Genomic DNA, 12,366 nt, shown 5'->3' with positions numbered 1-12,366 from the left:
GGTGGATAGAGCGCCCTTCTTCTCCTCTAATTCTTCGAAATCCGTACACGTATTTGGTGCCTTTTTGAGCTTGATCTTGCCAAGTTTGGAACGAAACAAAGCCTCGTTTCAAGTTGGCGTGGTTGGGCAAAGTATACTCTCGGCACTTTTGTACGCTCAGAGTGCCTGACAACGGCAGTCCGCATCTGGGCTCTTACTCAACCTCGAATTGCGTGGTCACGCCCTGTGTTGTTTCGTTATGAGCTCAAACTTTTCCCGTCTGGGATGTCTTCCTCCAAGCCTTGCGCAGGCGAAGGTGACCCTCCTCTGCATCCCCCCCCGTCACCCGTCTCTCTTTCTCGCTGTCCAGGATGCCCGAGTCGGCATCCTGCGCTTCCTACTTGGGGCCTTCGCTGAGTTCGCCGTCTTCGCCGTTCCCGTCTGCCTGCGCTAACACCGCCTCCGGTCTTCGACGCCTTCCGGAACCATGCCGCGAACAACTTGAACACGACTTGTTTATGTTTGCGCGGGGGACTGCTTCAGGTTTTCCAGCACCAAATGCGCAGAGAAAGTCGATTTGCCACACGGCGGATCAATTTAAGGTGGAAAGAGACAGGCGCCGCGCCTCCGACAGATGCCTTACCTCTCAGAAGTTCGAGAGAGGTGACCGACGGGGGGAAATCGCCTGCGAGACAGAAGCTCCGTATCTCACTCACCTGCAGCCCACGGCCGGGGATTTCTGCCCCACAGCCTCTGGGCCACTGGACGAGGCTGCATACTTTGCGCCGTACCCAGTCACGTCTCGGGGAAAGGGGACTGACGGCAAGGAAAACGAGGCTGAAAAGTTTGGAATGGAGGACTTGGCAGACGTCGGATGTTGCGGGTGGGAAGAAACCGAATCAGATGCACAGTTAGGAGGGGTAAGTGTGTGCGTTGCCGGGGACGCGGTGACGGGGGGGAGAAAGTGTGCATCAGTATTTCGCGCGTTTGTGCTTCTCTTCCCTCTCCCAGACGAAAGGTGTTACGCTGCATCGCAGTGAAGTCGGAGTGTGTTGCATGCCTGCCTAAAGGTCGCCTCTCTCTGCACCAGCGTAGTGCCTCGACGCTCTCTCATCCGCTGTGTTCTTGAGGTCAGTGCCACTCGCTTGGAGATACGGTTTGCCAATCCCCCCGCGTCTGTTTCAGTCTCTCTACGGCATTCGTCTCGAACTCTCACTCTCTCTCTTCCGACTTGTGTGGAACGCATCTTCCCTGTTCTTCCTGCCTTGTCAGCTCAGCGACGCTGGCTCCGTGAGCACGGCTGCGCCTACCGACACACCAGCTGCGTTTCCCGGCTTAGTGGACGGACTCCGGCGGCAGGCGGATGACCTTAACGAAGGCCTGGACCACCTGATCGAAACTCTATTGGTCGCCACGCGGTCCCAGCTTCCCGAGCAGGAGGCGACGGAAAGCGAATCGTCTGAGACCGCAGGCGCGGAGGAGGTTGCCCTCCTGCACTACCAAGAGGCTCTCGAAAAGATCCAAGACGCGCGTCTGAAAGACCGTGCGAAGAGCGATGTCCACATCGCGAAACTGCAGAGCCAGCTCCAGCAGGTCCAGGCCGAGCGTCAAAAGTTCCAGTCCACACTTGCCGAGAAGGATGCGCTCTTGAGACGGCTTCAGGTGAGCAGACTCGAGATGCCTCGCAGGAATGACAGTTCCTTTGCTCGCGGCTTGTGCCGCGGCTGAAGCGAAACAGTTCCAAGTCGGCGACGGGTGTAAAACCAGCAGATCTCGGCGTGAATTGAGACTCACAAACGCACTCCATCACATTCTGCACTACCCAGCTCTGCATTTCCCCGATGACCCTCGGAACGCCGAACGCTTCCTGGCGGCCATTCCTGAATGCAGCTGCCGAGTCGGTGCGGAGCATTTCATGGCCGAGCGCGGGGCAGCGTCGTCCATTCGTTTCGAGCAACGCGTCAAGACCATTTCCCGCGTGGTTTGCCTCCGCCTTCACCCCGAGAGATTCGTTTACTCTTTTTTGTTGTTGGGGTCTCTGCTGCTGCTGACAGGCACACGTGAAGGTGCTGCGTGCTGCGCGGGCTTCCAAGCCCGCGAGGGAAGCCGAGCCGTCGGAAGTCGATGAGCTTTTCGCGTCTCTTTTGAATTTTGAGGAAGAGAAGGGCTCTCTTGCCGACGAGGACGTGGTAACGAACTTGGCGCAGGCGAGCCAGCGCCTTGCACAGAACGTCGCAGCCGGGCTACAGGGAAGGAAGAAGAAGGCGAACACCCCCACCCCAGCGGACGTCCTCAAGACCGAGTTCGAGCTCAAACTCCAGTCCCTCCGAAGCATCAAAGGGTCCAACGCACCCGCGCTACAGGAGTGGCTTCGAGTCTTTGTGTCGTCGTGGAAAACGCTGCAGGTGAGACACCTGCCGTAACACGCGAGCGGCGACTGCGTAGAACCGAGCCCGCCCGGTTCTCTGACGCCGTTCGTTCGTCTGTGCCGTGGTCTGACCCGACTCGCGCCTTTGAATCCATGCATAGGGCTCCTAAGCACACTGGCGTGTGTTATGCTGGCACTGCGTCTTTTATCAGCGCACAGTTTCCTGCTGGCCGTCTCTGTCGGGTCATCCGTGGCGTCCGCCTGCGTGCCGTCGTTACTTCTCTCGTGACGCGGAAGTATCCCCATCATCTGCGTGCAACACCCGACGACGCGGGCCGCCTGCATGCGGTGGCGTTTAGTGTGCCGAACTCGTCAACGGACAGTTCATCCGATCGACGCATACCGTGGGGCGGGGCGAACAACACGGCGCTTCCGTGTCTGAGAGTGTTCAGGCTGCCGTGTTGACTTCCGTTTGCATGCGAGCTCGACAAAAGTCTTTCTCAGCTCTGCCTTCTCGCGACTCTTTCGGCAGTTTCTCTCTTCCGTGGGGCTTTCTGGCGTTGCAGAGACCGCGCTAGCGGCCATCCCGCGTATAGGGGCATTTCTCTCAGACTCAGGTGTCCATTAGCACGGGTGCGGGGCTTTCTTTTGTTTTCTAGACCCGCCTGAAGAGCATCTGCATTCCGGAAAAACCGACCGAGAAGCTCCTGCAGCTGGCGAAGGAGAAAATCGAGAAGGAAAGGGCTCTGACGTTCAAGGCGCTAGTTCAAGTCCAGCAAGAGTGCTTGCGGGTTATGAAACAGGCAAGTGGCCTGCCTTCGCATTCGAGCGCCTTTCGAATCGGCTTCCGCTTCGAACCAAGGAAAGGCTCGGCGTCCAGGAACGCCTAAATAGGGGAACGCGCCTTTTCGGGGGATCTGCAGTTCCAAAGACAGCACTTGCCGCGCGACAGTCTAGAATTTGTATCCGATGTTGTGGAACAACCTAAAGGGCGTAGTATACTGACAACCACCCCATTCAGCCGGTATCAACAGCATTCTGGTGGTGTATCACTGTCTTTTCGTGGCCTAGTTTTTCCGTCTCCATGGCGGCTCGCCCCGATACGTTCGTTTGCCTTTCAAGTTCTGTCGGCTCCCGTCGGCCAGTCGCTGCAGTTCAGAAGGGGCTCTCTTTTTGGCTGGGTTCTCGATCTTCCCGCGCAGGTCTTCGAGACGCCTTGGCGCGCAGAGGAACTGGCGAGGGAGAACAAAGAGAAGGCCGCAACGATCTCTTTTTTGTCGCGCGATCTCGAGAAGACGCGCGAGGACAACACGATTATCGCAGCGGAAATGAAGCGTCGCGGGCAGTTAATCGCGCATCTGGAAGACGGTGTGCATGTGTTGTCGGTAAGACGGAGTGACCGGAGCTTGAGAGAGCCGTTTTGGTTTGTGTCATCCGAGATGGCTCGGACTGGAGCCTTCGATCTGCCGATGGGTGTTGTCCCACCCTGGTGCCAAACACATTCACCGTTTCCGTCGTTCACGCGTGGCGTGTAAATCTGGTTTTGTGATCTCGCTTTCGGGTCAAGTCCAAAGGGTTCTTGGTTTCGGTCCCGTTCGCCCCGTGTTCTTCCCGTGGTTGGTCTTTCTTTGCAGGTTTTCTCTTCGGCCGTTGCCTAGGCCGCTGTCCGTCTGCTCGTTCTCTCTTCGTTTCCGTATAGTCGCGCACCTGTTCCCCCGATTGGGGCCATCAGGAGATCCAGGTCCAATCCCTACACCAGGCTTGGGTCTCCTCCACCCCGCCCTTCCCCACTGGAATTCAGACCTCCCCTCCGCTTCACTGCGACTGCCTTTGAAACCTCGTGTGCTGTTCTCAGGATAACCTAGGCCTGTGTCAAGAGGACTTGACTACGCGGCTCCAGCAGGTGTTGGAGAACCGAGCGCAGTTGACAGACACTCAGGCGGAATTAGAGCAGACGAAGGCAGCGCTCAAGGTGACGAAGAAGGAGGCAGCCAAGGTGGAATCACACTTAACGGAGGTTCTCGCGGAGTTCCGCGCCGCGCAGCTGTACGCCAGAGATCTTGAGGCCCAACTCGATGAAAGAACAAACCGTCTGCACGGCGTGCAGGACGACCTGGACCGATTTGAAAAGGCGAATGCCGAGGTAACGCGAGGCTTCTCGCTGCGACAGCGGCCAGGGCAAAAACGGGGCGTGTTTGTGGTGGATGGAACATCGCCTCTGACTTACCCACACGCGACGTCGGAGTGACGATCTGCTTTGCTCAGTGTCTTGGCCTCGCGTCTCCTGTGTTCCTGTAGCTCTCTGTCCTGGGAGCTTCGTCGTCGGTTTCATGCGAGTGTTCTCGTGAGTCGCCGGTTGCTTTCCCACGGAGGAACACCAGGGCGGAGAGCCGCCCCTAACCAGGCAATGCGTCACTTCCGCGGCAAAAACCCCGCACTGCATCTTTTCTCGGATTCTCGCGCCTGCGTGGCTGTTCAGCTCGCCGACGACTTGCGAGAAACGCGTATCGAACTGACAAAGACGGCGATTGAGCTCCACGCCGAACACCTCGTTGCGTCTCAGGAGCGCTCGTCCGAGATCTCCGAGTGGAAGGAGCGGCAGCGGCGCATCGAAGATAACTTACTCGAGGTGCTGAAGAAGCCGGGAGTGAAGGCGAGTTCAGAGAGCAGTCGAGGCTTTCCTGTTCGCGTCCAAACCCCTCGTGCGCGACCGACGGGGGCGTTTTCTCGGCTGCGGTCCTGGCGGCGCAGCGCCGCGCGTGGACGCCTCTCCCAGATTGTGTCGGCAGTCGTGCGCACGGGAGAGGTGGAGCGGCGACTCAAGGCAGGCCCCGAGCGATGGGGCCAAGCAGCGACGCCTGCACTGCGCGACGCGGGCCCTCTGGAGAATCTGGACGCGACGTGGCGGTCGATTATGCAGACCGTGAAGAAAGTCGAGAGGCAGGTGCACTCTGTCTATTCTTCGAGAAGGTCGCACACAGTCTTTGCCCGCGAACTCAAGAGCCTAGACCGGCTCTTGGAAGGCCTCCAGCCCCAGTACCGCCGTGCGCAACGCGCCTTCGAGGCGCTAAAGCTGCGGGTCTCGGGGAAAGCCGCTGCCCGATTTCGCCAGGCCGAGCTGCGGAGCGAGAGACGCGGCCTCGGAGAACGGAGGGCGAACCTAGACGACGCGATTTTAGAGTCGAAAATGAGACTGGCAGGGCAGAAAGGCGACCTCGCGCCCCGCTGGGAGGACACACTGCCGGTGAAAAGCGCGAGAGTCCAAGGAAGACGGAAACGCCTCGGGAAGATGAAGGGGCTGGCCCTCGCAAGTGGCCACCGAGGCAGTCGGAGCAGCGGCGACACGCAGCAAGCAGATGTGGACAGTGCTTGGGACGACGTGGGCGATTTCGGAGAGAGAGACGCAACCTTTTCGTCGCCGTCGGAAAACGCTACCCTCAAGGAAGCGGCCAGCTGGTACGCCTCGCGGGATTTGGACGCGCCGCTTGGACGTGAAAACGAACAACAGGTGCCTTGGGAGGGACGCGAGCTCGCCGACCACACGGTTCGAAGGGCAAGACACACACGAGAAGAATCCCCTTGTCCGGTTATATACACATCTGTGTCTCGCAGGTCGGACGGCGCAGATTCGTCGAGGCAAGGATCAGAGCGTAGCCTCCACAAATCGCGCGTAAGCCCTCACGCCTCGCACAGGAGTCGAATCGAATGCACTGCTTATGGTACTGCGTCTCGAGTCTCTCTTGGATCCAGCATCGTAGAGGGCTCTTTGTCGGATTGCTCGTTCTGGGCACATGCCTCGCTGACACTTTGTCTCCACAGCACTTGCAGGCAAGACCAAGAACTTGCTTGCCGGCTGACGTCTCCGTCGCCGCCGTGTTACACGTGTTATGCAAAAGGAGCATTTTCTCTGGCGCAGCGAAGTGCAGGCGAGCGAAGATAATCTCTGAGTGTAACTCCGTATTCTTCCTGCTCTTATGTTCGTATTTACTCTACCTATTCCTACCGGTGGATTAGTTATGATTCTATTAGATTTACCTGTGAATACAGGATTCTGGCAGTGCCTCGAACGACGGCCGCAGATTTTCCTCTGTGTCTCCCGTCCTTGCCGCCTCAGGCCTCTGTCTCCGGGCGAGGCCGAGCCGCGTCCGCTTCCGGTTACCCTCGTCTCCAGAACAAGAGGCTCCAGCGCTTGTCTTCGACAGAAAGCAACCTCTCAGCAGAATCGGATTCGCGAGCGGGGATGGATCGCGCAAGACGAAGAAGATTTCGGTCCGTGTCGCCAGGCCTCTGCCGACGTCAGCAGAACAGGGGCGACTCATCTTCGACCCAAGAGGAGGCGGCGCAAATGCCGCATAAGGAAATTCAGCGCTTGGAGGTGAGACGAGAGGACGCCCCTTCTGAGGTCTTGAGAAGCGAACCGCGCTCCTTTCCCATCTCAGCTGCGCGGTTCGAAACAGAACGAACTCGCTCTCGGGTCGTAGGGACGCCGAGCGCCTTTCTGCCAAACCCTTCTCTGGTTGTCTGTGCAGGAGGAGCTGAAACGGGCACAGGAAATCATCAAAGAGATCGAAGAGACGCTGCTCGTCCCTCAGGACTACTTCAAGAAAATGCGGGAGGTGACGGAAGAAAATATCCGGTTGAACCTTCTCGTCTGCTCCTTACGCGCCGACATTGAACACTGCAAGGTCGAACGTCAGGATCTGGTACGCGTGATCGAGAGGTAGTTTTATTCTGTGCTTTTCGCAGCCTCGAGGAATTGCATTTTTCTGGGGCAACGCGGGCCGGCGCCGCGCGGCTTGCTTTCGAAGCGTTTGTTGGCCTCTTGTGTCGAGATTCCTCGACGCGCGACACACACGTGATGTTCCACTGCCTCGTGCACCAGACGCGCCTTCAGAGGACAGTCGGCCTGGACGCCTTCGCTTCGCGAGGCAATGAGGCGCGAACGTCTACGCGTGGACTGTGAAAAGTGCCGATTACGCACAGTAGTGCTCCTTGCCCCGCGTGGACCGGGAGGAGTCGCCGCGGGGTCTATGGCTGTGGCTGTCGACTCAACGCTTTCGGCGCTGTTCGAGGCAGAGCAGCTAGTGTGACCTCCCTTGATCGCTGCGCGCAAAAGCGTGCTCCCACTACCTCTCTCTCTCTCTCGTGCAGGAATCCCTTCAACAAGTCCGAGTGGACTACGCTCAGTTCCAGGCCGAGACAGAGAAGCGAATCCGCGACCTTGAGAAGAAGCTGAAAGTCGAAGCCGCTGCTGCACGTCGCAACGGACCATCTGATGCCGTCGTCGGAGACGGTGAGACCTGCAGAGATGTCTCTGGTTTCCGTGGAAGACGCGGGGGAAGCAGGAACGCTGTTCCGAAGGACAGGACGGAGAAGTCGTCGTTGGGGTGTGGTTACAGCTGCTGATGTGCAGAAGTCTGTTTCCAGGGAGAGCGGTCGAAAGCCTGTGTCGCGACCGGTCCTTCTCGAACCCCCCGCGGTTCCGCTCCGCGAGCGCGTCTCTACACGGCCTTCTTCGTTTCGGGTCTCCGTGTGCGCGTGTGTGTGTCCAGCTGCTGCGGTGTTGCGAAAAAGGCTCGAAAACTTGCGGATCGACCATCAACTCGAGATTCGGACGCTCCGGGACATGAACGCGCTTGAAGTCGAGCGCATGCGGCAGAACTACGAGAGGGAACTCGCTTCTCTTCAGCAGGCGATCCAGTCGGTCAAGGACAACGCCGAGATCGAATATAAAAAAGTACGCCCACCCTTTATGTTCACTCGGTTCTTCGTCCTGGACAGGTATTTGTTGTGTTAGGTCTGTTTGTCGGGGAATCGTGTCTTCAGTGTCTCTTCCAGTTCTTCTCTTTCCTGCGGATGTGTCTCATGCTGCTCTCACGGGCAAGCAACGCTCGCTGTTCTTTGCTTCCCCGCACTCCCAGGCTGTACGGTGTTTGGCTTTGCGTCGTCTCGCCCTTTTTTCTGGTTTTCGCCTCAGAAATGCAAACTGCAGCAGTTGCAACAAGAGACCGCTGCAGAGAAAATGCGGTGCGAGCTCGAGACACAGCTTCGGGAGGCGAAACTTGAGTACGAGCGAGAACTTCAAGAGAAACAGAAAGGCGAAGTTGAGTTGTTGAACAAGGCGGAAATCGCACAACAAGCTGCTCTGGCGGAGGCGCAACGCGACTTCAACAAAAAGCTCAAAGAAGTCGAAAAACATTATGAGGACAGACTCCTGGAACACCAAGTGCACGTCGTCAAGGAACGCGACGGCCTCATCGCCCGGTAAGCACTGCGGCGTTAGCAGGTCGGAAAGGAGATCCCGGAGGCGTGCCTCGATTCGCAGTGCCAGCCCTTCGTTGCTCCCCGATTGCAAACCAGGGAACACGGGAAGACCTCTCGAGGGGGAGAACGCGAGCCGAGAAACCTATACAGCAGAAAGGGACCAGGAGAGTGGGGCGAGGAACGGGGCGATTTGCACAAGGCGACACCCCAGAACGGAGTCGGACGGGCAAGGGATATAGATACACACACACACACGAAAGAATCGCTTTTCACTGGACATGAGGCGTTTCCGACCAAGGGGGGGGGGCGGCTTCGCTCGTGGCCGGAGTCTTTTTTGACTTTGAGTCGCTACTTGAACTCCCACGCGAGGTGGCTGTGGAAAAGGGGACCAGCAAGATGGAGTTGAAGAAGCGAAGTGCAGGGTTGAGCTGTGGAACTCGTGTGGCCGGGTTCTGTCGCGTCCCGTCGGGAGATACGTGACGCCTTTTGCTGTTTTTTTTCCGACGTGTCTGTGTTTCAGATTCAAAGCGAAGATCGAGCGGCTCACGGCCCAGCTGGACGAACACAAAGAAGCGCGGTGGAAGACGCGCGAAGCGCAAGACCAGGCCGAGGTGGAGCGGACACGGCACCTCGCGGAGCTCGAGCGCCAGCTGCGCGTGGAGACTTTGGAGAAGGAAGAGTTGCGCGAGGCCTTGGAGCGTCAGACGTCGCGGGCCGAGAGCCTGATGGAGGAGCTCGGGACGGCGCGAAGGGAAGGCGCATCGACTTCAGGGCGCTTGGCGGATCGCGGCTGTCAAGCCGAGCCGACGGTTCGGAGCAGGGGAACGCAGGTTGACGACGCGGTGATGGAGTACATTCGCGAGTGCACAGAGATTTCTGAAGAGGCGATGCAGAGAGACGGCGCCAGCACCGCACGCACCAAAATCAGCGACGTTCTCGACGAGCGAACGGGGCACCACCGGGCGCGGCGCCTGCTGCGCAAAGAGGCGGCCTTCCTGTCTCCGCCTCCGGCCGAGGGCCTCCGCGGGATCCGGAAGGAGCAAGGCGTGAAGGGGAGAAAGGCGAGCGTGCTCGACGTGGACGACGACACAGACGCGACGGCGGAGGTAGCCGTGGAAGCCGACGACTCTGGCGAACAGCGGATCGAGAACAAGTTCAGCGCGACGGCGCCGTCGGACGGCGGAGGTCGAAAGCTTCCGCGGAGCTACACGCCTCTGAGCGGCAGGGAGAACGAGGAATCGGGCAAGGAGGCAGATCTCTTCAGCAAAGTCGCAGCTGTCGCGTTTCGCGCAAAGGCCGGAAGTCTCGATCCGCGGAGGCCTCGGGCGAGTGAGGCAGACTGGAAGGACGAGGCGGGAGGCGGTGCCAGCGGGAAAACGCCTCGGGAGAAGGGTGTGGAGAAAAGCACTCAGAAAGGGACGGAGGCGGCGTCCAGTCGAGACGCTTCTTTTTGGACGCCGCCCGCAGCTCCAGCGCTCGATCGCGACACGCGCGCGCCGGAAGAGCGACGGCTGGGTTCGGAGCAAGACGAGTGGAGTCGACCGCGGAGCTCGCCGCGTTCCTCAGCTCCCGGGATATCCGCTTCCTTCGCGGGGAAGCGTTCCCAAGCGCTCAAAGTCCTCCTGCGGTGTCGGGGAGAGCCCGCGGGCCCGGAATGCTCCTCCGGCCCAGCGAGTGAGACTCCCGAGGACGAAGCGTTCGGCAGTCGAAACCGGCGAGCTAAAGGAGAAGAGACCCGAGGGCAAGGCGGTCGAGTTTTTCCGGATCCGGAACGCGCGCGCGTCCGCGGGGACGCTTCTGCGAAAGACGGGCGCGGCACGTCAGCCGGAAGAGACGAACTGGACAACGGCAGAGAGCGCGGATTCGAGAAAGAGCGTGCATCAAAGACGATGCTCCACAACCTCTCGGATGCCAGCGTGAGACGACGGCTGGAAGAGGAGGACGAGCGGCGAAAGGTCCGCGCAGAGGCAGAAGATGAGATCTTGCGCCTGCTCAAGCGCGCAGCTGACAGCAGCGCAGCAGATTTGAATAGGGAAGAAGCGTCAGGGTCGAGCCTTTCTGAACTCGGGACCCGTCTCTTCCGTAGAGAGGACGTTCGCGTCTTCCCCGCATCTCTCGATGCGGAGCTCGAGAGGCTGAAGGAGCGATTGCGGCCGGGGAACTCGGTCCTCAAGGCAGTTCGCGACAGAGGTGCCTCGTCGCAGTGCAGCGGAGGCGACAATGGATCTGCCATGCCGCGTCAACGCTCGCGACGTCCCGAGAACCTCCCGTCTTCAGCCGTCGCTGGGGCTGATATGGGCGAGGCTTTTAGGGGCTCCAAGTCAAGTTGTCTTGCAGGCCCTGAGAAGTGGCGTAGACAAGACAGAGAAAGGGAGGCGCCGCAGCAGTGGAAAGGGGAGAGAAGCTACGAGGCCAGTCCGGCAGACGGGCGTCCACACCCGGGGGGTGAAGAGCGTGCCCCAGGGACAGCCTTCTACGAGGGTGTTAAGTCAGAAACCGCAGGGAGAAGAGAAAAAACCGTCGCGAGCAGTTTGTCGCGAACATCGTCTCTTCTTGAGGCACTGTCTGCGACCTCTCATCAAATTCACATCGAGCGAAGCGCCGTGAAGTACGGCCTCAACCACCTGTTACAAAGGCAGGAACAAAGCAGATGGCTTCCGGGCTTTGCCAGGAGCTCCAGAGACTCGAGCGGCACGCAGGCGTCGTCTGTGTCTGATCAGATGAAGGTATGTCTTTCAAACCGTCAGTACAGCTGGCATTTGCCGGCATCCGATTGGGGTGGAGAGCTGCGTGAATTCACCCTGTCAGTGCTAAGCACGGCGCCTAACAGGGGCCTCACTATTGCACATCACAACTTTGAGTACCGGCTAACGGGACAGCGAAGGGAGACAGAGAGAGGAAATGGTCCAGTCAGATCGACCAGTCGGTCGGAGAGAAGAGTAGCACGGACCCACAGTCATTCCTCACTGTTCCTGAGCGTATACTGATCTTGTGTCCTTCCCGTTGGGCGCGCACGGCCTGCGACATGTGCAGACAGCCACACTCTATTGACCTCAGCTTGTATCTCGCTGCATTCATCCTGGAGAGGTTTCCGGAGAGACAGGGAGTTGCGGCTTCGTTTACCGTCTCTTCCACGGGTTTCCAGCGCTCCAGCCGTAACGGCCTAGATGGGCTGATAGAGGTGTTTGACTATCTCTCCCACCGCCTTTTTCAGGTTTTCCGAATTTTTATGCCGCGTCAAGTGGGAATGTGTGGTTGCCACCTCTCCTGCGATGCAGGCACTGGAGTCACTTGAGACGCTTTCGCGGCATGTGCGGTCAGGAAGGTTTGATGCCAAGCAATAAGCAAGCGGTCGTCGCCTCGCACGCCAAGGGCGGCTTTTCAGTCCTCCAGGACTGCCGAAACGCATCCTGTTCACCGGCGGAAAGGCGGCTCCGAGGGAAACGTTGGGCTGTTTTCCGAAGTCTTCTATATGAATTCCTGCGCTTGATATGGGACTAAATTCTGTGTTTCTTGGGGTGAAAAAGCAACGTGATTCCGCTGTCGCAACTCGCGCGCTTTTGGATGTTGCAAGTAACGCCCTCAATAGGCTGTGTGCGGCCAAATGGTACAGCTGAACTTAGTTTGCCTAAAATTTGGTGCTGCTCAAGGTTGCTGTAGAACCTGTGGGCGGATGCCTACTGTAAGACTCCGCAGTGTGGGCATAGTTCTCATGTTAGATTAATTTGCAGCAATCTGATGTTGCCGGCGTTTCG

General features: G+C 58.7%; 1 protein-coding gene across 1 annotated transcript; it reads left to right on the top strand.

Moving 5' to 3' along the window:
- Window positions 1–350: 350 nt before the first annotated feature.
- On the top strand, window positions 351–11,955 carry NCLIV_047370 (conserved hypothetical protein; the record flags this gene model as incomplete). Its single annotated transcript, XM_003884287.1, has 14 exons — window positions 351–899; window positions 1,252–1,641; window positions 2,034–2,384; window positions 3,007–3,138; window positions 3,550–3,732; window positions 4,203–4,490; window positions 4,827–5,803; window positions 6,395–6,722; window positions 6,877–7,050; window positions 7,499–7,640; window positions 7,900–8,084; window positions 8,325–8,611; window positions 9,132–11,337; window positions 11,890–11,955. 14 exons carry the CDS (start codon window positions 351–353, stop codon window positions 11,953–11,955), a joined length of 6,258 nt encoding a protein of 2,085 aa, XP_003884336.1.
- Between the last annotated feature and the right edge of the window lie 411 nt (window positions 11,956–12,366).

Source organism: Neospora caninum, chromosome X, assembly GCF_000208865.1.
Source record: "Neospora caninum Liverpool complete genome, chromosome X".
In the NCBI taxonomy this organism is placed as follows: domain Eukaryota; phylum Apicomplexa; class Conoidasida; order Eucoccidiorida; family Sarcocystidae; genus Neospora; species Neospora caninum.
Note: the sequence above shows the minus strand (reverse complement) of the source record. Positions and strands in the feature narration are given on the sequence as shown.